This window comes from Perca fluviatilis, chromosome 4 (assembly GCF_010015445.1).
Source record: "Perca fluviatilis chromosome 4, GENO_Pfluv_1.0, whole genome shotgun sequence".
Taxonomy (NCBI): domain Eukaryota; kingdom Metazoa; phylum Chordata; class Actinopteri; order Perciformes; family Percidae; genus Perca; species Perca fluviatilis.
The window spans coordinates 22,252,691-22,277,970 of NC_053115.1; the positions used below are offsets into that span (position 1 = coordinate 22,252,691).

Here is a 25,280-nt window from a genome sequence, read left to right on the forward strand (position 1 = left end):
TTACTATATTTCAGCCAGTGACAAAATTCCCAAGACAAGTTGTGGTTTGAGCATTTCACATCTTTATTTCTGTAACAATGTTGTGGCACCCAGGTCTACAGTCTCAAAAACGTGCACAAAAGTTTTTCTTTCCTGCAAATAAAAAATAAAATAATTTTCTGACTTGAGCAAAGCAAAGAGCAGGAAACTAGTGTTAACTCACAACCCTTTCTTGGTCTAGTTCCAGAGCTTCAATGATTTCAGCCTCATCACATCTAATAGACAGGTCAGTCAGTGTCCAGGAGTTAATACCCCTTTGGTAGTTTAAAAAAAAAATATTTCCTCCATTTAAAACAAATATTCCAACATTTTTTTTTTTTTAGTATATATCAGTCTTTACAAAAAAAGCGAGGACAACCCTCTGCTTCCGATCCCTAGAGCCAAGCCCAAATCCCCCAAAAACCTCCCATCCCAGCAAAATATCAACATATGATCTCAGGACTAGGAGAGGGGAAAAACAGGAATGACATGTAGGGGATGGGAAAAGTAATATGTGTAGTAATACACATTAAATTATCTGTATAAATTCAATCGTCAGAACAGTTGTCTTCATAACCAAATATCAGTGACAGTGCATTGTACAGCTACGTACTGTATTCTCAGTGAGACGAGTGTAATCCATGTTACATGCACTTCAAATTGAAAAGGTGACAAAGGGGGAGAATGCTTAGTATATTTAAACCAAGTGAGTATGGACATAAAATAGACAGACGTACTTTGTGGAAATGGGTAAAAAAAAAAAGGGGCGTGTATATATAAACAGAATAAAACAGTCACTCTATTCTTATTTTTGATACTTTTTTTATTTTTCCTTTTTTGTCTTTTCTTTTTTAAAGAAAAAACTGACTGTACACAACTAAATCTATATGCCTATTCAGAGTTTTCCAACTCTACTCCTCTGTGATGGCAAAGAAAGAAAAAAGGGAAGAGAGCTAAGTGATCCATTTAAAAAAAAAAAAAGAAGAAAAAAAGAAAGTCTAATAAATCATTAAAACATCCAACTGGACTCAAAAAAGGGAATTAAAAACCTAATGGTTTGTTTCTTTTGACTAAAACCAAAACAAATGAAATAAATAAAGAACTCAGAGGATCAAATCAGTGGCGGTTGACATGATTTCAAATGAGGAAGAGGCAGCATAATATATAAACTCTTAAGTTGGATAGTTGCATTGACTGCTTTATGGTGACCGATGATATAAAAGTGTGATTTAGTGCAGATGCAGCATCTTATCAGTTGGCTGCCAGTCCTGTAGCCTCAGAGGAAAGCCTGGAGAGACAGAGAGACACACCCGGAAACCAGGGAGGGAGAGAGAATAAGGCATGCAATCAGACAGACAAATGTAATTTACTGTATATTACATTATTAGAATACAATGCTAGATAAGGAGATATATTATTACATTTATTTAAGAAAATGAATGCTCGGATATATAAAAAAAGATCTTAAGTTCAGTTTGGCTGCTCCTCTTGTCAATGATTAGCCTAGACAGATCTCAAACTGATACTTAAAGTGTTGTGGACTAATGGAGCTGTGACATCTTGAGAAACATGCTTATTCGCATTCTTGCAGAGAATAAAGCTTGATAGCAGCCTGTTAGCTCAGCTTAGCATAAAGAAATGGAAACAGGTGGAAACAGCTAGCCTTATTCTGTCCAAAGATAACAAAATCTGACTACCAGCACAGCTCAAAAACTAACACATTCAGTAAAGGGATTTTCACACTGCAGCTATCCTTAAGAGTTGACCCTGGGCTAATTTAGCCCCTTTTCACAGATACATTGTTAACCCAGGGTTAACCTAAGCCCAGGGATATACGACTCACACTGCACTTATACTAGCCACGGATTAAGTGTTAAGGGCCAGCAAGCCCCAGGCTAAAGTCGGGGTTAGCCCACTTGGAATGTGCTAGGATTGTTCCAGTGTGAATGCGTTCTTAGCCCCAGGCCAACAGCTCCCTTAGCCATTGACTTGCTCAAGTCTTGTCGTCACTGAGAGGTTGCCAGGCAAAACAATAGTCTGCCACCCCCGTAACCCTCATAAAACCCCTTTAATACCACAATGTGTTGTTTTTACACTTGGTATTCATCTGCTCATCTTTCTTGCAACAAGAAGAAAATCAGCATTTCCCAAAGTGTTGAACTATTCCTTTTAAATTAAGATGGTTTTCACATCAAAATTATCTAAATAAAAAAAAGGTGGTTTGATGCCTTTGATACCTGAGGGCAGATTTACTTGGAATAGAAATTACAATTGCTTTTTATATAAGCAAAAATAAAATCATGATAAATGTACTCTCCATTATAACAGCGAACAACTGTCACTTCAAATGCACTACAAGAAAACATTTCCCATTAATACAATGTGACATCTTAAAGAGAGCCGCTACCTGAGCAGAGATTACACAAAGAGAGAAATGCTTTAGTAAAATCAGTGAAATAATGCACTGTCCATGCTAAGCTCAACGTCATTTAAAAATATAATACACTCGACATGTCATTTCTTTAAGACACAGGCCAAATCAAGCTACATATATCTATTTTATAAATATGGCAGCAACCATCTGTCTGGCTGTTTAACACTTGTTTGTGTGCATTTGTTTTCTGTGGTAAGCGTGGCACAGCCAGATATAAAAGCAAATGCAGGAACAGACAACAGAGCATTGTCAGTACTTTAGTAGTAGATGACTTATGTTTCCTTTGTTAGTAAGGGGAAAGCCTTCGCCTTTTAGACTTTGAGCTCAGCTCTGGGGTGATTTTGGGCTCAGTGGGTATTGGGTGTGTGGGGTTACTGGGCCCACTGACAACATGGAGGGCCAGGAGGGGGAGGGGCTTGAGACTGAGGAGACTTGAAACACAGGCAGGAGAGCTGGGGAGCAGGGAATCAGTGGAGGAGGAAGAGGAGGAGGAAGAGGAGGGAGGAGGCGGCCCTGGAGCCAACAAGGACAGAGGAATGGAGGCTGAGGGGGGCACCACACAGGAGGAAGAGGAGGAGGAGGAGGAAGAGATAACAGCAGAGGAGGTGGTGGTAGTAGTAGTAGTAGTGGTAGTAGTAGTAGTAGAGGTGGAGGGAGGGCACAGGCTGGTCTGTTCAGGGTTCAAGGAGGAGGAGGGAGGAGGTTTAGAGGACTCTACACTGTAGAAAGAGAGACAAGGAGAGAGGGACAACACAGTCGGGATGGGTCACAGGGCAGGCTGTGAGCAATGGGGGGGGGGGTAGCGGTAGGAGTAGGGTAAGGGTGGGGGAGGCGGACCACTCAGGTATGTGATCAAAAACACAAAACTTCATTAGAAATAAATGTGTCAATCCAATTAAAAAAACAAAAATGTAAAAAAAAATAATCACATCTCTAGTCTGATGGTGTGATGTGGAGCCAAGTGAAGGGTAAAATAAGGGGGAAAGCACAAGTATAGACTGACAGAGCTAGCAACAACAAAGTATGATTAGCAGTAGCTAGAGAATACCATTAACCAAATCATTTGAACACATATCCAAAATAAATAAATAAAAACGATACAGCTTGCAGCTCTTGCATTTTATTCTTAGTAGAAATCTGATCAGGTAGACCAAAGAAACTGTAGGTTTTTGGGATCGACCGATGCTGGTTTTTCAAGGCCGATACCGATTATTAGTGGTTAACAGATAACTGATTTTTGGAACTGTGCAAGTGTGCATTTAGATTTTGGAATGTTACATACTTAACAAAACTTTGTTTAAATGCCTTGAGCAATTATTTAATAAATTAGAAACTTTAACATTATACACAGTAAAAGATAGTCAGATAGGATGGGACATTAAGTCAGACTCAGTGGTGAGTGAAACTGAAGCAGAAGGACAGACACAGAGCTTTAGCGGAGCTAAAGTAACACACTTTTTAATTTATTAACTTTATCTATTATAATAAAATGCCAATACAGATAATCTGCAAACTGCCAAAAAACTGCCCCTCTAGTAGGTTTCCTTAAACAATTATAGACTACAATTTAAACAACCTGAACTGACGCAGGGAAATAATTTGCCTTTTAGTAAAACTAAATGTAACCCAGCTAATGCAATGTTGTTGGTTAGAAAATGTGACAGAATGAAACACCTGTTGGTAGCCAACACAGTATACTGTATAACTGATTATCTTACCTGGCGTTGATGAGGTACTCTGCCAGACTGATGCTGGCGGGTGAGCCTGTGATGGTGACCTGGCGGTCAGTTGATCCATCCACTGGATTCGCAATCTTGATCTGGGCGCCCGACATTTGCCTGATCTCATTGATCTTGGATCCCTGGCGGCCGATGATGCACCCGATCAGCTGTAGTGTGGAAGATGATGAAAGTTAAGTGGGAATAATTAGACCCTGAATAACACAATGAACACATGCCTCTGGTAAAAAGGTAGCAACTTTGAGTTAACTAGCTTGAATACAGATTTTTTATACACAAAAGGTGGTCAAGCACCATTTATTTTTTTATTTTTTGTGGATTTAATCCCAGTCAAACATTCAGCATAATTAACATGTATACAACAGTATTGTAGAGGAGAAAACACGCCTCAACTTTAACCGTTTAACAGTGATAAAAATTGACTTTTTGAAGCACTTACATCATTTGGAATGGTCATCTCATGGGAACTGGTTTGAGCAGAAGCATCTATCCCTGGAAAATGTGTGGGAAAGTGTGTAGAACTTGGATGACAGAATATCAAATGAGAAACTAATTCAGAAGCACTGATGCGTTATTATGGATCCCACATAACTTCTAGGCAAGTCCCGCCCTACAAGCAGCTCGATTGGTTGGGGTTAGGCATTGACCTTGAGTGGTTAAGGTTAGGATAGCCGATTGGTCAGGGGATAGGACCTGAACAAATCGGGTTACGTTACCTTGCATAAGAATGGACGCCTGGCCAATAGTAGTGTGTGAATGCTATTGAAGGGCGGGTCTTGCCTAGAAGTTGCGTAGGTTCCATAATTACGCAGCACTGATAACAAAGTTATCAATTCCAACTTAGTCAAAGCTTAATATCTGTCCTCCTTATCCTCACATCTGGTGTGTAGTTTGTGTTTGTACTGGATTATATTATAATGTATTACATGTCAAGGAGGTGGACAAAATATTAGTAACACCTACACAATGCAGTATAATACAAGACCAGCTGTATGCCTCCGAGATGGTATAAAAAAAAATTTAAATTTTTGGATTGAAATGCTTTCCAGTGTACAGCGGGTTGTTATTTCTCTGGGCAATCAGGGTGCCTTACAAATGATGCATAAATCATTATTACGTTGTTTTTTGAGTCTAAATCTGAGATCTTCAAATACGTTTGAGGAGCGAAACATCATATATGATTTGGTGCTCGTGTCCAACAAATTCTGACTTTTGGGGCTGACAAGTTGAAAACATATTGTATGAAAGTCTATGGGCCTTGTTGTGCTGCATACCAGTGAATCCCTGGTTGCTTGGTGCGATGGGGAAGGGGCTCTGCTGCATAGCCAGCTGGTGTAGCTTGGTTAGCTGTGGAGAGATAGCAGCAGAGGAAGACTGTGAGAGTGAGAGAGAAGGCAGGGAGAGAAATGGAAAACACAGGAAGAAGGAAAAACAGAACGAAACAAATCACAGTCAGTACAGACAGCTACACAAAGAACCTCTTATTCTTTCACAAAACTCTACTCAGGTGTCTGAAAATCATTGCGTTTTATGGATTGTCTATGTGGGGTACCCCATAGGTATTCCTCCAAAGTGCAGGCTGCATCTCTTGGTAATGCTTTCTCACAGTCTTCAGGGTCAGGAAAAGGTCACAATACACAAAAGGAGGGAGCTCTCATTATGCAGGTGATTTCCTAATTATCACCAATACAAGACCCAAACATGAACTGAGACAATCTCAATTTAGCATCACACTTTACCAGTTATCACCACAATGCTGGAAGGGAGGACTTAAGGTTTCTGTGTCAGTCTTAACAGATTCTAGTTTAAATTAACAAAAACTGCCATAAGCAGTGGCACACTAATTACACAAACATAATCCCACTAAACTATATAAATGTTACCATGTTTACTCTGTTGCCAATATTCAGTGGCAAGTAAGACTAATAATATACAGTCTATAATATCCAATGCTCCTGATGGAACACTGAAAGCTCATTACAAAAAGAAGGAAAGATTAATTTAGTTGAAAGACAAGTGGGCAGAGCACAAAGTAATAATGAAGGTTGAATGGTTAATGAAGAGGGGGAATAAAATAACATTTATCTGGGACAAACTAATGAATGACACGTAAAACAAGATGAAAAAGGGAGAAAAAAAAAAAACAGAAAAGATTGAGCAGCAGGAACAGCTATTATTCATGGAATAGTGGAGAGTTTGGACAAACACAAACAACAAATGTCAGTTTAATTAACAACTGACTGCCAGTCAACTGAGGAACTATACAAACAGAAGTACTAACAGTGCCACTCTCTAAATTGTTACACAATCTGATAATAGTAAGTCAAAAATCAAATTAGGGGCATGTTTAGCTACATGACAGATGTAATTATAGGTAGGAGTAGTGGGCGGTCATAACGTCTACTGCACTTACATCTGGCTGTGGAATCGCGTGCTGTCCTTGTACGGCATATGCCTGAAACAAATAAAAACAAAGCTTTCATAGGCCTCACATCTGATTTTGGTCACATTACCCCTTCCAGCTCTCTCTTATCGCTCCAATATATAAATCTCCCATAAAGACTCCAACATATGAAAGCCTATTCTGAACTATTATCATTTAAGAAAATCAACACGTCTTGTCCAAAGTCTCCACATTTCTGGGAAAAGAGAAATCTTTAGAGACATTACAGTGGAATTAAGGAAAACCAAAGAGATTTTCTTCTTTTCAAAGTATAAAAAAACAAAAACAAAAAAAAACTAACAAAAAAAAGGTATTTAGTCAGATTAAAGACCTTGTAATAATAGGCCAACAAGCAGCAGAAAGCCTTTTGGTTCAGACCAACAGTGGGAAATTGGCCTAATGCTGAAGAAACCTAATGCTCAAAAGAATAAAACATTTGGGGGAAACATACAGAGAGAAGGCCCTATAACAAACTGCCTCCAGAGAAAATGTTTCATGGTCATCGGACAACTAAAGCGGTTAATACTCTATTCAAAACAATTAGCATAAGCAGCTCAGATTGCAACAGCTTCTTAACTTAAATACACTCCACAGCTCCTCTTAAAAAGGTCCCATGACATGGTGCTCTTTGGATGCTTTTATATAGACCTTAGTGGTCCCCTAATACTGTATCTGAAGTCTCTTTCCCGAAATTCAGCCTTGGTGCAGAATTACAGCCACTAGAGCCAGTCCCACAATGAGCTTTCCTTAGTATGTGCCATTTCTGTATCTGTAGCTATTGAGGAGGAGAGACGTGGGGGTGTTTGTGGCCTTGACCAACTGCCACTTTGCTTGTTTGAAAGCCATGTCTCTCTCTCATGGGTGGGCCAAATTCTCTGGGCGGGCAAAGCAGAGAAAGGGGAGGTAACCTTGCTCCTTATGACGGAGGAGATTCCAGATCAGCCATCTGAGCTTTCATTTTCTCAAAAGGCAGAGCAGGATACCCAGGGCTCAGTTTACACCTATCGCCATTTCTAGCCACTGGGGGATCATAGGCAGGCTGGGGGAACTCATATTAATGTTAAAAAACCTCAAAGTGAAATTTTCATGCCATGGGACCAATCATGTACGAGGATCAAAACTGGAATTACCATTCAAGTAATTTTTTACTTTAAGTCAAGTATATTCTGAGCCTTTTATCACACATCAAGATTTTCAAGCTCATATAATATTCTTCACAAACATGCATCCCATATATATAAGCCAAAATTACACAAGTGAAGCAATAACCCACCACCGACCAAAAAAATTAAATAAATAACTTCATGATTGTAAAGGTGTCATCCTATGTCATATGTACCTGTCCACCTGCAAAGATGACGGGGGATCCTGAAGGCTTGGGTCGGTAGGGGATAGTGACCCCCTTAGGGGGAGACTGTAGGAGACAAAGAAGGTGGATGTGTAATTACATTACAAACCATGTTATCAGAGAATTGTCGCAAAATCTAAAAATAGTTTTTAAATTACAAATTTAGTACACCACTGCTTGTACCTGCAATAATGTACCTACAAGTATATCAACATGAAAGTAGGGCTGCACGATGAGGAAAATATGTGATAACGTTGTTGAATATCGCATATTCACACTAGTCGGAGAGTAAAGCTCTTGCATTACCCGATTTATTAACCCCTCAAAACAGTATCATAAAGTACATTATTATTATTATTATTATTATTATTATTATTATTATTATTACTACTACTACTACTACTAGTGTTGCAATGTCTAAATAAAGTAAATAAAATAAATGGTACAGGATTACGGCCAGCACTACGGCACACCTTAATGACCTCTGATTATGAATGGCCAAATGGTGATGCGTCACTTTAAATTATGTTGCTGCAAAGACTTGTGGGACCGCATTGTAAAGGATGATGCAGTGTGTCCTATGCTAAAGGAAATAACAAATGAGGCATTAAAGCGCCTTTTCTTATCACTCACACAATTCCAACAGCTCTTATTATGGCTGCCACTTAACTACTTCCGGGTCATTTTACTCCGCAATTTAACAACCTGGGACGTACCCACAGTCTATGCATCTACCGCCGGTCCAAATCCAAAACACAGCAGCCAAAAACCCAGAGATCACACTGTTTTACATAATTTATTTACAGGTTAACAGCTGCCACTTCATTGGCTTCATAGCTTTCATGAGTCTGCTTACCTCAAGCATGACCACACAGATCTGCTTCACACACTCAATTATCGACTGGGGAGTACCAGCGATGGTGATGGCTCGCTCTGTGGAGTTGGGGAGCATGTCTCCTGCCACTTGTACCTGAGCACCAGTTGACTGGAACACACAAACGGAGTGAAATAAGATGACAATTCAAGACCTGCTGTGTATCAGTGTTTGATTTACTTTTTTCTACAGGTAGAAAGTTGACAATCAGCTAATGCTGAGGGATTGGGGCTTGCATGGTTTTGTTTCATAGGTTTGGTATTACATGCTGTTCTCGATACATACCTCTCGAATTTCCTTGATCTTGCAGCCACCTTTCCCGATGAGGGAGCCACACTGGCTGGCAGGCACCACAATGCGTAGGGTCACTGGGGGCTTGCTGGTAGCTGTGCTGTTTGTCATTGAGCTGCTTATGTCCTGTAAAAAAAAAAAAAAATAAATAACACAATATTAAGAGGAAGGTTAATCTAGTTTGTGTTTGGGGTGGTTGCTGCTGACCGGTGAATCCATTAGTCAGCATAAATTGTGCCCTACCTCTTCCAGCTTTTCAATAATCATGGAGAATGCTTTAAAGATGGCGGTGGTTGGACCTGCCAAAGTAATGATCCTCTCAGGACAATTGCCCTCAGAGATGTTGATGCGAGCCCCACTCTACAGACAAGAGAAAAGCAAGGAATTAAAAAAAAAGGAGGAAATTTGTAAGAGTTCCCATAGTAAAATCAAATTTGCCAGCTGTGGGCTTTTAGTAATTACATTATATCCTGTTGTACTTTGCTATAACTACAGGAAAGAAATAAAAAAAAATAAAATAAAAAAAACTCACCTCTTCTCTCATCTTCTTCACAGATTCACCTTTCTATTAGCAGAGAATCAGTCACTCATCACTTAAAACACAGATTTTCAAATAACAATAGACAATCAAAATTTCTGTTATATTAAACAGCAGCTTACCTTTCCAATAATACTTCCGACTTCCTAAAATAGGAAGAGAGACAACATTTCATTAGACTGATACATTTTTTTACACCCATCGTTCAATAAGTTTACTATACATATATTATATACATATATGTTTATTATACAATATTCTGAATTTGATATGGGTCATGTCAACGGCATATTTTGTTTGCAGCGGTTTATGGCCTTACAGTCAGCTCTGTGCATTGCTATGGTTGTTGTACACAAACCAACTAGTAAACAGTTGGCAAAGCTGCGGTAGAGATGCATGCCAAAAAGAAAATTCTGGTCGGAAGGAGAAACACACCTACACTTAAACATTGATACACAGGTTTTTCAAGTTGCACAAGCACTGCAACACCAACTTTTTAAGAAGGCAGTAGGAATGAAAGAGGGACGCTGTGTTCGAACAAGTCAGCCAACGGTGGAAAACGTTTTAAAAGAAATCCTCTTTTTGCATGGCTGCATGTAAATGGGAATGTATGTGGAATATTCACTTTCATAAGCCATGTAATCAGCTTAGTCTGAATATTGTCTTCTTTGGAATAATGGCAAAAACCTGAACATATATGTGCACGTAAATGTAGTTAGAGTTTACTAGCAGAGTTGGACCGGTCTAACCTCTTTAGCTACAGCTTGCCTAGTTTATCAGGCAATGAAAAACACAAATACACAACAGGCTATTTGGCTTTCCAACACTACAACAAGAAGAACAGAGGCCTGTACTACAAAGCAAGATTTGACATTAACGAGGTAACTTCAGGTTCAACCCAGGGTTTTGTGTATCACGACGGTGGATCACTTGTTACCGGGTTTAATCGCAGTGGTAACTTATGCTAAACACCTAACCTGCTCGGGACCAGGTTATGTTCGAGATTAGAGGTCAACCGGTGTAAAAGCACTGCCCACTGACCAATCAATACTCAATTGATAACGGCGTCACCGTTCTTAGCAGATCCGGTGGAGCTCGGTGCACGGAGAGAGAGAGGTGCGCTCATAAAAGTTAAAACATTTAGAGAGCAGTAACCCCGTTAACATTCCCTGATGGGTATTATTATGAGAGATATAGATTTTCAGCGGAGGGAATTACGTATAGGCCATTTGTCAGCTTCTTGAGCCGTGTGTTGCCAATGCCACAGTTCGGTTTGAATTATGTTTTTATATTTTTTATTTGCTTTAACGATCGCTTACCACTGCCAGGGTTGCAACTGAAATAATAGGCTAAAGCAACGACAGTTTATGGAAAGCACAAGTGTAATTATGGTCAGATCTTGTGCCTGACTGATGGGGAAGTGATATTGAAAAGCTTTGTGATTTACGCGTAATAGCGTCAGCTTTTTCTGCCAGCTTTCCTTCTCGTTTTAGGGAGCAGCGACTGTATTGCGTTTTGCCTGTAAAACCGTGTCTGTGTTTTTCATATTTATGTAGAATTATAGTTTGCTCTTCTTATGTAAAATATGCGGCTCTGGTAGATTTGCGATTGGTCGTGCTGTGCAAACACCGCCTCTTTTATGTGAATGCGCGCACATGGTCTCTTCAAACAGCTTAAGGCGCGGCGCCTACTGAATGCAGTGCAGACGCGCCCGGTGGAAAATAGGAGTTAGGCTACATTTAAGTCATGTAACCAGCGAACAGACTTGGCAGTCCATTATGAGGCTGTGTGAGAGTCCCGTACAGTTAACAGTAAACATACCTGTTGCTGCCACAAGAAAGTTTTAAAACACTATGAGGGTAAAAAAACGAAACACAAGCACCAACTTCCCAGGAGTTGGTGTAACAGCTGAATGTTTCCTGTAACAACAAAGCACAGTCCCTCCCATCTCTTTTCTCTCTTTATCTGTGAAATGAAACCGCTTCAAGTTGAAAATATTGAGATCTATAAGCAATCTGACGGAAAACAATAATTGCGAAATATAATATCTACTCGTGCTACATTGGGGGTTAAATAACAGGACATCACAAATGGGCTACTTAAAGATAGTGCGCGACTGCTTTATGTTAACGAACGTACATAACATTGAAGCCATTGCCAAATGAGTTGATCTTCTGTGTTCGCCTTGATTTGATTGGATAAACAATACTTCAAAAGCATCTGCGTGGAGGAGGGGTGGAGGTGATGTGTGATTACTGAAGGCTTGCGTCATGTGAATCCACCCACAGTGTTGTTGTCATTACTCAGAACTCCTCATGGGGGTGACAGAAACTACACTAGCTTTAAGTGACAGTCGAATCGCAGGATTGTTTTCGTTGGTCTGAACATGCCCTTACTATTCACATCAAAGTCCCTGTCCTTTATACATCCCTGGGGAACTTCATTTCCATAAATGTAATGTAATTTACTATTGAGTGCCACTAGCAGCTGATGGGGGACCTCACCTTGCCATGCATTAGCAACCTAATGGTAAGGGTGACATTGAGCCCTCCTTCAATCACACCGGAGTCCATAACTGCAACCTGGGCGTCCGTACAGAACTGGGGTATTTGGTCACCGAGATGGATCTAAAGGGACATAGCAGACAAAAACAAAAAAACAAAACAAAACAAAAAAAAAAACTATAAACCAAGGATGATTATATGAAAAGCCTGAATTGCAACTCAGTAAAGAAAAAAAACCTTAACATGAAAGTGGAAAACAAAAGTAAGACGTGGTGTGCATATATAAAGCTTAGATAAAAAGTGGCCTGTAAACACTGACTTACATGTGGTCAACAAAGTGGTAAATACAAAACATCTTGCTATAGCATACAGTGCTCTTATGTGGTAACGTTAATTAAATCGTAGCAAGGCCAATATACAACTTCTGACTTATTGATTAACGTCGTTAGAATAGGCTATCACTAGAGAAAGGTCTGTTCTCAGCATCAGGTATTACGTTACTATACGTGGCCACAAATTTAAATGTCAGTATTACAGTATTTAAAGGCCCATTTACACAGTTCGCTAAGCAATTACCTTATAAATTGTGTCAAAACATCCGGTCATATCACACTAGACATTGTAACATAACAAACTTTGGCTAAATGTGTAAAATTTAACGACAAATTTGCAAATATGATGATGATTATACCTGGTTTTCCATTAGACAAATTTCTTCTTAATGAACCTATTCAAAGAGAATATGATAAATCTGTGTCACAGCTCATGCTAACGTTAAGATTTATGAAAACTGATGCGTACTACGATGAATAATAGGAAATAGCTTAGGACTCACTTTCACTGTGCCAACTACACGCTGTTAGTTTGGTGCGTTTATTTTTAAACATCTGAATACTGCTAGACCTAAGTTATCTGATTTCAAACAAGTACATTAGCATGGAATCCATCTCCATGCTAACCGAAAATTATATGGCTTGTAACGTTATGTGATTCAAGTTTGTCAACAAATGTGCTGATAATCACTCTCCTACAGTTTCATATATTTCGTAAAATACATTTACATACTTGTCAGTAAGAAAAGCAGACATTTAAATGCATACTTCGCGTGTGTTGTTCAGTTAAAAGTAAGTCCATTACTATTAACGCTTTTTGTACGTCGGTTAGCCATTTAGCATGTTGGTTGCTCACCGTGCTGGGAAAATGAATGGAGCATGCGTGTGTTACTTAGCAAAGCTAGCTAGTTAGCTAGCTTAATTAGTCAAATGTATTAATGGCTGACAAAATATCGACAGCCTTCGTGGCATGGTAGTTATGTGCTTTTTTGACTAAGTACAGGCGCTAAACAGCAGACAGCGGTTTTAAAAAAGGCAACATTAAAATCAAACTTCTCCGTGCCTAGCTAGCTAAGCTAGCCGAATCATTCTGTACGTAGACTGCGTGCTCATCATCATGCGGCCTGTTAGCATGCTGGTTCAAGCAGCCGCTAGCTGCTGGCTGGGCGCGATTTCTTTCCGCTACTTCTGATTATAACAACAAATATAATAACACCAAACATCAGAATAAAACTCACCTGATTCGCGTGCTGGTACCTGCCTGGGGGGAGGGTTGGGGTTGTAAGGGTAGAAGGGGAGAGGTTCGGGAGGGTAGAAACCCGGGGGAGAGTTTAGAAAGGACTCGGGGAAGAGGGAAGAGTGATGTGAGATCGAGCTCCACTCCTTTACACAAAGACAACACAATTATAACCCCTGAACTTTCCCCTTTCACCCAACCCAAACCCCCATCCTGACCCAAAGGCATCTCAAAATCACGTATAATAGAACATGTTATGGTAGCACATTTGTACATTATGCTATAATATGGCAGTTAAAATTAAGAGATGTAATTAAAAAATAAGTTATTGCGCACAATAGAAACATTTGTTACATTGGTTTAAAACGTCAAAACAGTGTTTGTTGTTGAAAATAACTGATGGTGTTAAACATGTATTTAAACATGCATTTTCCAACATGTGTATGCTTTACCAATGTTTCTAATGTTTATATTTACAAACTTCAATAAAATACTTATTTATAGGGACACTAGTGGGCATAAAGTGTATTGCAACTCAGTTTATAACTTCAATTATTTACCATTTTGGGTAGACACATGCACGGCCACGCATCTTAGACTTTTCATTTAAATATATTTATTGAGGTCAATTAAAACCCTTCATATATCATCACAATTAGTACAGATACAAAGCAATGCAGAATAACGATTTCTGCAGTCATGTGTAGTAGTGACCAAGTGTACATGAATAAAATAAAATCACTCAATATCTGTATCATTCTTCACCTCTAGGTTAAACTTCCTAAGAAAACAAAAAAATACATATTTATTTAAAAATTATTTCAGTACTTTTGTACACAAGTGTATTTGTAGTGTAATTTTACAGTTGTACAGAAACTGTCACTATGGAACATGTGACATAAACACCACCCTACCAACAACAAAAAAAGACATGATGGAATGCAATTAGAGCCAAATGCTTTGGAAATGTTTACAGCAACAGCTTATGCATGCCTTTCTAGTTTAAATAGGTAGTCCATGATAAATCTCTGCCTTTTTAAGTTTGACATCCTGTTAAAAGTGATAAGTATAACTTTAGTGTGTTTATGGTTTGTTAATAGTCAGGTTGCCCTTTTGTGAAGCGACTTTTCTTTAAAAGCCTTGTCTTGAAGTGGTGGCCTCACTCTTCGTCGCTGCTGCTGCTGCTGCTGCTGCTGCTGCTGGAGGACTGTGGAGGAAAAAGAGAAAAAAAAGCTGCATTTTACAAATCCAACGTCAAGAAAAAAGCATGTTGACAATGTCACCTTGGGCCACAGGAACCTGAAATGGGCACTATAATTTCCACAATTGTTTAACATCTTATGAACCAAATGATAAACTGAATATTCAACAAAGTATTCCTCAGATTAATCAATATTAAAAATAAAAAATCTGTAGTTGCAGCACTATACATTATTTACCACAAAGGGTGTGAATAACAAATAACTTTCCATTCCATAGTAGTATTTATAATCAAGTTTTTTGTCTCGTACAAGCCATCATCATGTTTCATAGTTCAATCTACTAACTGCAATATAATCAACCTTAAAGGAACACGCCGACTTATTGGGAATTTAGCTTATTCACCGTAACCCCCAGAGTAAGACAAGTCGATACATACCTTTCTCATCTCCGTGCGTGCTGTAAGGCTGTCTGAGGCTCCAGCATTAGCTTAGCCCAGCACAGATCCTGCAGGTAACTGGTTCCAACTAGCCTACTGCTCCGAATTGTGACAAAAGTGACAAAATAACACCAACATGTTCCTATTTACATGTTGTGATTTGTAGAGTCACAGCGTGTACAAAAAACAACGTAACATGAGACACAGCCATCTTCTATCCGTAAACAAACCAGGAACTATATTCTCAGACAGGCTTGCTGCGAGCATATCACTCCGCCCAAGAACTATATTCTTCCGCCTGAGAATCTAGTTCCCGGTTTGTTTACGGTTAGAAGATGGCTGTGTCTCATGATACGTTGTTTTTTGTACACGCTGTAACTCTACAAATCACAACATGTAAATAGGAACATGTTGGCGTTATTTTGTCACTTATTCGGAGCAGTAGGATTACTGGAACCATTCACCTGCCTGTTCTGTGATGGGCTGATGCCGCTGGAGATGTCCGACAGCTTTACAGCACGCACGGAGATAAGGGTATGCATCGACTTGTCTAACTCTGGGGGTTACGGTGAATAAGCTAAATTCCCAATAAGTCGGCGTGTTCCTTCAATGATAATTATCAATATTCCTCTTCAAGCAGAATGTCAACCATGTTGATTACCAACAGTATTGTGTCTCTTCAGATGTGCTGCACTTTGCACTAGTTGAGTCATCACTGCTTTTACATTGTTTGTTGATTGTGTGTGTGCGCAGCACTGACTGACATGAAGTTCAAAGGCTGAGGGGCGTAGGCAGGTTAAAGTTTCATCTTTTTATCTAGCGTTGGCATTAATAATTCACATACAGGAATGTGTCTATTTTATTATACAATAATTATACAATTATGTGGTCTATTTTTAAACCTAATCTCACCTTGCCATGTTTGTGCCCCTTATGTGCTTTCTTTTTCTTCATCTTTTTGTTGGCTTTGTGTCCGCACACCCCCATTCCAATTCCAGCCATTCCTCCAGCGCATGCTCCAGCCATGGGATTTAAGTCTCCATGAGGATGACCTTTATGGCCCTTATGGCCTTTATGGCCTTTATGGTGACAGCCTTTTGGAGAGTGTGGGTATGGACCTGGGTGAGCACCTGCAGGAGGGACTACTGGATATCCACCTGGAGCCATAGGATAACCATGTGGCCCTGGAGCTGTATACGGCATTGCCCCTGGAGGTGCATTTGGTACCATGGCTGGGTACATGCCAGCTGGGTATTGCCCAGCTGGGTTTTGCCCAGCTGGGTAATGGCCTGGGTATGTTGGCTGTGGAGGTTGGGGGAAGAGTCCTGATGGAGGTGCAACAGGATTTTCAGGGCTGTAGGCAGGAGGGTAGGCAGGGTTTGGTGGGCCCACTGGAGGATGAGGACCTAATATACATAAAAACACACATACACACATTCTTCAGAACACCTATATTACTAAAAGGCCTAAAATACATACAGTGTGATATCCCACCTTGATTTGGCCACATTGTTATATTGTCAAACACTTCAGGTCTCACGCAAAATCCTGAGGAAAGAATGAGAAAGTGGTCAAATAAAAAAAATTGAATTAAATGCAAAAAGCAACTATCATTATGAGTCTAACTACATTGTATCTTATCATCTAATTTAGTATGTGGGTGTTGATTCATTCCAAATCAAACAAGTCACCACACATTATCTTTCCAAACAATGCAGTTCTGTAGATATAATTTGTATCTGGTTGTTATAGCATACAGGTTATATCTGCTATGCTATGTAAAAATGTTCAACCAACATGTTACAACTCATTTCTTGTTTTGTCCAACAATATATTCAACTTACAATCATATACAATGTAGAAAAGCAGAATGATGCTCAAATTTGAGAACCTAACGTAGCCTATCAATTATCACAATTGTTAATATTCTAATCAAATTAATTGTTAGTTTGAGATTTGCTGTAAATTGGTAACCACTTAAAACAAATGCAGCCTAATACAACGGCCATGCAATGAACCTTAATTGCCTTCACCTAAATTGAGCTTACTTTTAAAACTTTGGTACAACTACTAACAAAGTACTTGAATAACAAACTACACCTCCTGCTAACAATACTCCATCATTTTCAAATTAGACTACATTAATTAACCTATCACAGGGCATGACGTGTTTGACATAAATGCCTCAATGAAGACCAGTACTTTCGGAACACTAACTAACTCCACATTACGATACGACAGACATTCGAAACATGTCACAATTAGTTGATTGTTGCAGTTTCCGGTTGCTTTGTTCCATAAATGCCACTTATAATCATCGTTTTGTCAATGTGTAGGATTAGGCCTACCTTAGAAACGTACCTCAGGCTCAGTGTTTGTCAGCAATTCTGAGCTCCCTGTATGTCTTCCGCATTCAACTTCAGCAAAAAAAAAAAAAAAAAGGAACCAGGAAGCCACGCCCGTTGTTAAAGGCTACGCACTTTACTTACGAGCAAAAGTCCAGCAATCTATGGATGAAGAGTTGATCTGGGTGTTTCTTTGGTACATAAATAATGATAATGGAATTGATGTTTCCTCCCAACCATTGTAAGTGGTATTTAAAAAGGGAGCACCCCAGTAGGGTTTGGGACACACACACACACACACACACACACACACACACACACACACACACACACACACACACACACACACACACACACACACACACACACACACACACACACACACACACCTTTAAAGTCATTACTTTATATTGTTTGTTTTTTTACATGTGTATTTGTTATAAAATTAGTCAAACAATACAAACAAACTAACCTATTGCTGAGAGTGAAGGAATAACATGTTTTCAATCTCACACAACCGAAAAAAAATTCCCATTATGCAATTATCGAAACGCTTTTTATTTGTATATAATGTAGCTGGATAAGAATAGTTTTTGCAGTATTTAGAGTGCAACATAAAAGGACACATTAAATAACAGTAACACAGACTCAGCCGCACTGCATCAACAAACAAGCATAATCATCGGAACAGCAATTAGAACAATACATGATGACTATCTTGCCTTCCCCCTACATACAAGTACGGCCACATTCTGCCTTATTATGCACAAGTTGAAGGAGCTGATGGGATAATATTTCACTGGAATTGTACCTCGTGCGATTTCCTGTGACAAATAAAATTGATTGATTGAAGTATGACCAGCAGATCAACATAAACATGACCAGCAATAATAATAAGTCATACTTCAACAAGAGGCTGCCTATTCAGTTCAAACTGATGAAAATATACTGAAAAGCTAAACAGTAATGACACAAAGAACAAAGCAAATGCTTGATATGTATATTACAACTCAACCGAAGAGTAAAAAGGAAAAAAAGAAGAAAAAAGTCATGGAGTGTAACAAGACTCGAGAGAGACTAATCTGTCCGCTACACACTGAGCAGTCAGTCGAGCATCGGGGTCACAGTCCCAACAATCTGTCAAGAGCTCCTGCAGCACAGATCCCTGCAAGTTGGGGAAATGTTGTCAAAACTTAATTCACTATCATAAACATTTTCATGAGCTATCCAGTACATGTGTCTTCATTGCTACCTAACCAAAACTATATTCAAGTGAGAAGCACCTGTGTAAGAATACCTGTGGTAGTGTTTCCCAGTGTTTAGGTATGGAGGGTCTCTTGTCCATGTGAAACACGTGCTGGACGAGGCTCTCCAGCGTTACATTGGCTCCAAGCTCAGATTCATAAGGCAAAAGATGCTGTGGAGCTATACCGCCTGCAGATGGAGACATTTGCATGGTTTTTAACATCCATTTAGTAACAAGACATAACAGGTAGAGTGTATCAAAGCAGTGCACTGAGATACAGCTGATTACACCGATCAACCTCATAGGAAAGAAAAAGCAGAAAGTGTGAACATCTGACAGTATTGATTGATGGGACGTCTATAAGTTTTGATTAATTATTAAGATGTGTGGCTTTATTTAGCTGAAAAATCCATCCCAATTAATGACAATTTCAAAAGTAAAGTGAGAACAAAATTCAGAATGGCTAAATCTAAGTGAAATGCAGAGTTTCTGTGGATTGCTGTAGCAATTTTAAGGGTGGAGAGAGAATTGAACACCCATCTCTTAATTATCTGATAAAGGAAGTTTACCTTCAAATAAATCAGAGCAGCGCATCCAGATCTCCCACAGCAGCAGTCCCAGCGCATATATATCCCCCTGCATGAGACACCAGCTGTTGCTCAGGTTTACATGGCCTTCCAGGACCTCCGGAGACATGTAGCGCAGTGTGCCCAGCTGAGTGTGACCCTGCAGATGAATAGTTATGTGAATTGGTTGTTTCCATGTTTTACGGCCTCCATTTAAAGAAGCCGACCAATGCTTAAAAGGGCTTGGATGATGCAACATATAAGAAGGATGCCAGACAAAAAGTAAAAAATTAACCCACAAGCTTTATTAAATTATTCAAAAATATTCCCAAAAGTAACAACCAAGGAGAAACAAAAAGGGATTGGAGATCCCGGCCAAAAGATGGAAAGACGCTGCCTGGACCAACCTCGAAACCTCCCACATCTCCCCCTTAACTACCTAAAAAGGATCAACTAATCCTAAAATGAACAAAAGAGACAAATAACTGAACTATCGGTAACCTCCAGCCCAAACTAACACAATAAACTAAAATAACAAAACTACAGCAACTAAACATGCATTGAGGATGGGAAAAAAACCTGCTTGAGGAGAAAAAGTGAGGAAAGAAAACTCTTTACGTTTTCTTGAAGTGTGCTACTGTGTGTGTGTGTCTGTGTGCTCTCCATGTGCGCCCTTTCCCTGCACTCTTTGCCTTCTTATCACGTGCCCACTCTACCTGAGCACTGATTACACTCAGGTGTGCAACAGGCAGAGGGAGAAGGGTGGAACGAGGGACAGAGAGAGAGAGAAAAAAAACAGGATGCACACAGCAGAGGCATATGTAACCATGTATTAGATGTTGTCCCTCTACACGTTTTCATTCATTCAAGAAGATGATGAATTAGCTTTTTAATGACTGTGGGCAATGTACCGTGAATTAACAATATGGCTCCACCTGGGTCTCACCTCTATGTTTATTGTGTGGCTCTGCCAGCGACGATGTTCTGAACAAGAACGCAGGATGGTTGAGCATCCAAAATCACACAGGACACAGGTCCCATCTGCTCTCACGAGCACGTTGGAGCTGCTGAAGTCTCTGTGGGCCACAGGTGGTTTATGCAAACCTGCAAGAAAAGACACACGTGTAGTAATATGAAGATCCTGACTTGTTTGGATCAAACAAAAGCTCACACTTCTTTCGTTAATCATATCAACCTCCCCATGGCTGGCAAGAGGTGCAGCCACTACACGTGACACACTGAACCACAATAGTTCAAACCTCCTCAGTGATCTTTTAACTGTGAAGCCTTAAAATCAGAAATCATCTGGAACAATACTCCCTTTTAATGTATATAATTCTGTTAGCAAATAACAATTCAATCAAATCAAAAAATACTAGTGATGTTTCATATTTTAGCTAGCTAGTACATGATTGTACAGTCATGCTTTCTACATTGGTAGGCTACAACATAGACATGCACACGCACACGCACAGTAATATTCTCGCCAATACCATGTCTGTGAAGGTCAGAGTGGAGATAGGAAACTCCCTGTGATAAAGACCGGCACAGTTTCAGTGACAACTTCCAGTTGGTGGTGTGTTTACCCAGATAGGAGTGGAGAGAACCCTGAAATCAAAGGGACGCCAGTTAATTATATCCAAGAACGTGAACATTAAAGAATTTAAAGCATTTGGCCACATTGGCTTCACGTGTACAGTGCCCATAGGGTACAGTTTCAGTTTTCAGAGCTTTTTCACTGAAACCAGCAACCTAACATCGTAACTTGAATTCTCAGAAAAGGGGAAAATGCACAATTAATTTTGAAATTCAAACGATTGGTTGCCACTCACACATTCAGCAAATTGCAGGACAATGAGCCAACTGCCTCCATCTGGTTTCCTCCCAGTGCCCAGGAAGTGGACAATCCCAGCATGCTTCATTAGTGGTAGCTCATAGACCTCCTTCTCTGCAGTAAATTTAGTTTTCCAGCCTGCAGGGAAAACTTTCACAGCCACCATGGATCCCTGGTATTTCCCCTGCCAGACATTTGCAAAATGTCCATTGCCTACAATCTGAACAAAGGTATGAACATACAGGTTAAATAACGGTATATGGTAAGATATATCACCTAACTGGATGATTTATTGATATTTTGCACACTGCTGAGCATACAGTACAAATCCATGTGATAGCTGGGCTTACCTGCTGTAGTTCAATGTTAGCGACATCGATCTCAGAGGTTTTTGTTGTTTGGCAGGAACACAGTCGTGAGACACCGTAATCATCAAGAAAGAGTGGATTCTCTAAAATAATGAAAGTAGACAGGTCTTGTAATTAACACACACTCACAAAGTAAACACATGTTTATAGTAGCCAAAAATTTACGTTTACCTTTGTTCAGCTTCATTGTCCTCGTTTTTAGCCGTATGGCTGATTCTGCGTATGTACATTGAGAGCAACAAAAAGTCAAAAAAATCCTTGTATGTGTACACATTAATCTGACAATAAAGTCACTTTTAATTTTAAACTAGCCTGACTGAATAGCCATAGAACTCTGATTGAAGAGTAATACAGGACAGAGGTAAAAGGGAGTGTTATAGCAGAGATAAACACCAAGGTCAGTCTAGCAGAGAGAATGCAACAGTTACAAGGTCAAACAAGGACATCATGAGAACTCTATTTCCAGGAACAAATGTGTTTACTGAGGGGTCAAGACAATAAACTCCTCTTGTGTTTGTGCGCTCACTCAACAACTGCAAAACCCAACAGTTAACTCACTGTAAAGGCATTCGATGTATTCTAGTTTAACTTCCACTTTCTGCTACTGTAACACATTATTAGCAACAACAATTGTGTCATCGATCACTGTGAAAAGAACAGGTGTTGAGATATACTGCTACAACAATGTATACTCCAATCAGGACAGTGACATTCAATATAATTCCCATTGTTGTCCACTAAAATAGAAAGTAATTTTTTTTTTAATTTCTCTCTTAATGTTCTTACAAAAACGATCTTACTTTTCTTTTTAAATCGGCTTCTCCATTTGGCTGCAACAATCAGCAGCAGGAAGCACAGCAAAGTTCCAGTCAGAATTATTGCAGCAGCTTTCTTGAGTTTATCTAAGAAGAAAACAAAAAGTGTCCGTTAATGTTGTCTGTGAATGATGAAAACCACACCTTTTGAGTCAATCAAGTTATTACTTTACATGTTTCATTATTAAGTGAATTTAGCTTTTTTTTTAAACAGCAAATATTATCTGAAGACAGGCTTAGTAATCCTCCAAGTGTCAATTTTCAAATTTAAAAGGGGGTAGAGGATGGTTTAACTAGAGGAGAATGTGGTGGTGGGGCGTATAAAAATATGATAACATTTTCTGTGATGAAAATAAAAATACCTCACTCTGGTACAATGTCAGGATATTATTGTATCACTGTGTTGGTTGCAAGTGATATTCAATGATTATTTGGCAATCGTATCATTATCATACCGAGAAAATAAGAGTAGGTGGGTGGAGGCTGTGCCGACTCTGGGGTCCAAGTGATGTTGCTATTGCAGAGGTCTGTGTTGCACACACACTTAATTTGGCGACCATTGAAGCGTTTTTGTGCCTTGCAGGTTGCATCTGGGCAAGACTTTTCAACAATATCACAAGCTGCAACAGAAAATCAGTAACACAATAGATACACATTAAAAAACAAACAAACATGAGAACCATACAAAGCCTGCAGATTCACCTATATGTATTACATATTACACAATATACATTAAAGCAATTAACCAGTTTCATGTCATGATGTTGGTTGGGTGTGAGAATTAAAATAGAAATTTAAAGTGCAAAAAAAAACAGAATCTATACCATGCAGACTAGTGGTCCAAATCAATTTATATCTATTTTATTTATAGTGTTAAATCATAACAGAAGTTATCTCAGGACACTTTCCAGAGTAGGTCTTGACCACATTATAATTTACAGAGACCCAACAGTTCCCCCAAGAGCATGCATTTTGTGCGTCCACATATCTTGAGTTTTACTAAAGTTTCTTACCAAGAACGTCAACCTTTGGCTGGCCATCGATGACCCGATAATAACCCACGCAGCATGTGGTGTTCTCACAGAGCTGCACTGACCCACTCACATTGCCAACCGTTGCAAATCTTTTGGTCTGGGAAGTCACTTGGAATGCACACATTCTATTCTGAGGAAAAGACTGGCCCGAGATGCTTATAAAGATGCATTCTGGAAGGAGGAAGAAAGACAAACAGCTGCTGTAAATGTGGTTTAAATGGGCAAAAATGACCTTTTCTCTCTGTTATCAACAGTAGGAAATATGATCTGGGCTTCATGGTCACTCTTACTATATAATGCTAAACTAAGAATCTTAATTGTATTGTTTACTGTTGTAATTGTATTACACTCATATATATATATATATATATATATATATATATATATTGTTTCTGTATGATTTGTATGTGGGAAAGTCAAGACTAGAAGATGCTCAAATGTGCATCTTATAAGGAGCCACAATAATACAATAAAAATTTTTATTATTATTATTAGATTATTTGAAGGCCTTTATTGACAGGACAGCTGAAGAAATGAAAGAGGAGAGAGAGGGGGAATGACATACAGCAAAGGGCCACGGGTCAGAGTCGAACCTGGGCCCGCTGCATCGAGGAGTAAACCTCCTGTATATATGGGCACCCGCTCTACCAACTGCCACAATAATTCTACAACTACACAACTTTTTTACAAGCTCAAATATAGATGACCCTTATTTGATTCCATAAATATTCCTTGCAACACCACTGCACATAATATACTGTTACACTTCCTGAGATTCTTCAAAAATAATTTTACCATTTTATCAGCACTGTAGTTAAAGGGCACATGCTGGTAGAACATCTGTCTTTTCTCTTAATCATTTAGGGTCATGCATTTATTGACATATGCAGCATTAATTTTAGGCAAAAACAAGACTTACTAAAGGAGGTATACTCAGATATATTTACAACTACAATTTCCCTGCATGACTAAAATCTGGTTTGTACAGTCAGTGGGTTGGCACTGTATTGAATAGAGTAAGTTACTAAAAAAATGACATACTTCATTTGTATTTATATTTACTAATATTTAATTTCTTAAATCCAAAATTGTCATAATCTAATAGAGTTTAAAGGTGAGGATTTTATTATTTAGTTTAGGAGATACAGCAGGTACAATTCTACTGCTTCAGCAACTAATTACTGAGCTGTCAAATTGTAAATCATAAGTAAAAAATCAATCAAAAATGAACACAGAAAACAACCCAAAACAAACAAAGAAACACATACACCTGCAGCTTAAGAGTTTCAAAAGAGGGAGAGTTTTTTTGGATTTTTACTCACCCACAGCCAAAGTCAGCCACCACTGTTGCAGAATCATTGTCGCTCTGAGCAAGACACGGCCAAGCAGGGAGTGAGTATTTATCAGTCCTGGGAATGTGAGTGAGTTTCCCACGTTTCCCAGAAATACTCCCACTGTCACACCTGCATGTACAACATATGCTGCGTGCATGCTATACAATGGGCTGTGGGAATAAAGGACATTTATCAACAAAATCATCTCTCACTGTTATGAAATATGACCTCATTTTATTATTAAAAGATATATGGTAGCCCAATTATAAAAGGGAAATAAACAGAAAACCTTAATATTAGAAAAACAATAACAATACTCATAGTAGGCTAAGTCAAAATTA

General features: G+C 39.1%; 3 protein-coding genes across 8 annotated transcripts; all 3 read right to left on the reverse strand.

Annotated features, from left to right (window-relative positions):
- Positions 1-39: 39 nt before the first annotated feature.
- On the reverse strand, positions 40-13,929 carry LOC120557369 (poly(rC)-binding protein 2-like). Of its 4 annotated transcripts, none has more exons than XM_039797633.1 (14): positions 13,760-13,929; positions 12,881-12,916; positions 12,190-12,312; positions 9,808-9,831; positions 9,680-9,712; positions 9,391-9,507; positions 9,142-9,273; positions 8,839-8,967; positions 7,974-8,048; positions 6,605-6,646; positions 5,466-5,538; positions 4,631-4,683; positions 4,171-4,340; positions 40-1,306 (listed from the first exon to the last, which is right to left on the reverse strand). In XM_039797633.1, the coding sequence occupies exons 2-14, from the start codon at positions 12,890-12,892 to the stop codon at positions 1,270-1,272; spliced, it is 1,020 nt and encodes a 339-aa protein (XP_039653567.1). In that variant the 5' UTR covers positions 12,893-12,916; positions 13,760-13,929; the 3' UTR covers positions 40-1,269. The 4 variants fall into 4 exon arrangements, with proteins under 4 accessions (XP_039653567.1, XP_039653566.1, XP_039653569.1 ...); XM_039797632.1 differs by having other exon boundaries at positions 5,466-5,565; XM_039797635.1 differs by lacking the exon at positions 12,881-12,916 and having other exon boundaries at positions 5,466-5,565.
- A 425-nt stretch (positions 13,930-14,354) lies between these two features.
- On the reverse strand, positions 14,355-17,883 carry prr13 (proline rich 13). 2 transcript variants are annotated; one of them, XM_039797636.1, is made up of 4 exons: positions 17,746-17,845; positions 16,892-16,945; positions 16,310-16,803; positions 14,355-14,965 (listed from the first exon to the last, which is right to left on the reverse strand). In XM_039797636.1, the coding sequence occupies exons 2-4, from the start codon at positions 16,905-16,907 to the stop codon at positions 14,918-14,920; spliced, it is 558 nt and encodes a 185-aa protein (XP_039653570.1). In that variant the 5' UTR covers positions 16,908-16,945; positions 17,746-17,845; the 3' UTR covers positions 14,355-14,917. The 2 variants fall into 2 exon arrangements, with proteins under 2 accessions (XP_039653570.1, XP_039653571.1); XM_039797637.1 differs by having other exon boundaries at positions 14,877-14,965; positions 17,759-17,883.
- A 396-nt stretch (positions 17,884-18,279) lies between these two features.
- On the reverse strand, positions 18,280-25,099 carry LOC120557374 (anti-Muellerian hormone type-2 receptor-like). Of its 2 annotated transcripts, XM_039797643.1 has the most exons (12): positions 24,928-25,099; positions 23,585-23,776; positions 23,027-23,191; positions 22,557-22,658; positions 21,928-21,972; positions 21,739-21,839; positions 21,387-21,608; positions 21,048-21,162; positions 20,501-20,658; positions 19,558-19,714; positions 19,040-19,176; positions 18,280-18,907 (listed from the first exon to the last, which is right to left on the reverse strand). In XM_039797643.1, exons 1-12 carry the CDS (start codon positions 25,094-25,096, stop codon positions 18,791-18,793), a joined length of 1,680 nt encoding a protein of 559 aa, XP_039653577.1. In that variant the 5' UTR covers positions 25,097-25,099; the 3' UTR covers positions 18,280-18,790. The 2 variants fall into 2 exon arrangements, with proteins under 2 accessions (XP_039653577.1, XP_039653578.1); XM_039797644.1 differs by lacking the exon at positions 21,928-21,972.
- Between the last annotated feature and the right edge of the window lie 181 nt (positions 25,100-25,280).

What these genes read in the sequence shown, in the direction of transcription:
- LOC120557374 (XM_039797643.1), bottom strand. Translation starts at nt 25,096, where the DNA reads ATGCACGCAGCATATGTTGTACATGCAGGTGTGACAGTGGGAGTATTT. An exon ending in CTAACATTGAACTACAGCAG is followed by an intron (nt 21,609 to 21,738) that starts GTAAGCCCAGCT and finishes ACCTTTGTTCAG; the next exon opens with ATTGTAGGCAATGGACATTT. An exon ending in TCCTGCAATTTGCTGAATGT is followed by an intron (nt 21,163 to 21,386) that starts GTGAGTGGCAAC and finishes CTTTGATTTCAG; the next exon opens with GGTTCTCTCCACTCCTATCT.
- LOC120557369 (XM_039797632.1), bottom strand. An exon ending in AGATCAAGGAAATTCGAGAG is followed by an intron (nt 8,968 to 9,141) that starts GTATGTATCGAG and finishes TGTGTGTTCCAG; the next exon opens with TCAACTGGTGCTCAGGTACA. An exon ending in TCATCTTTGCAGGTGGACAG is followed by an intron (nt 6,647 to 7,973) that starts GTACATATGACA and finishes TATTTGTTTCAG; the next exon opens with GCATATGCCGTACAAGGACA.
- prr13 (XM_039797636.1), bottom strand. An exon ending in AGGGGCACAAACATGGCAAG is followed by an intron (nt 14,966 to 16,309) that starts GTGAGATTAGGT and finishes TTTCCTCCACAG; the next exon opens with TCCTCCAGCAGCAGCAGCAG.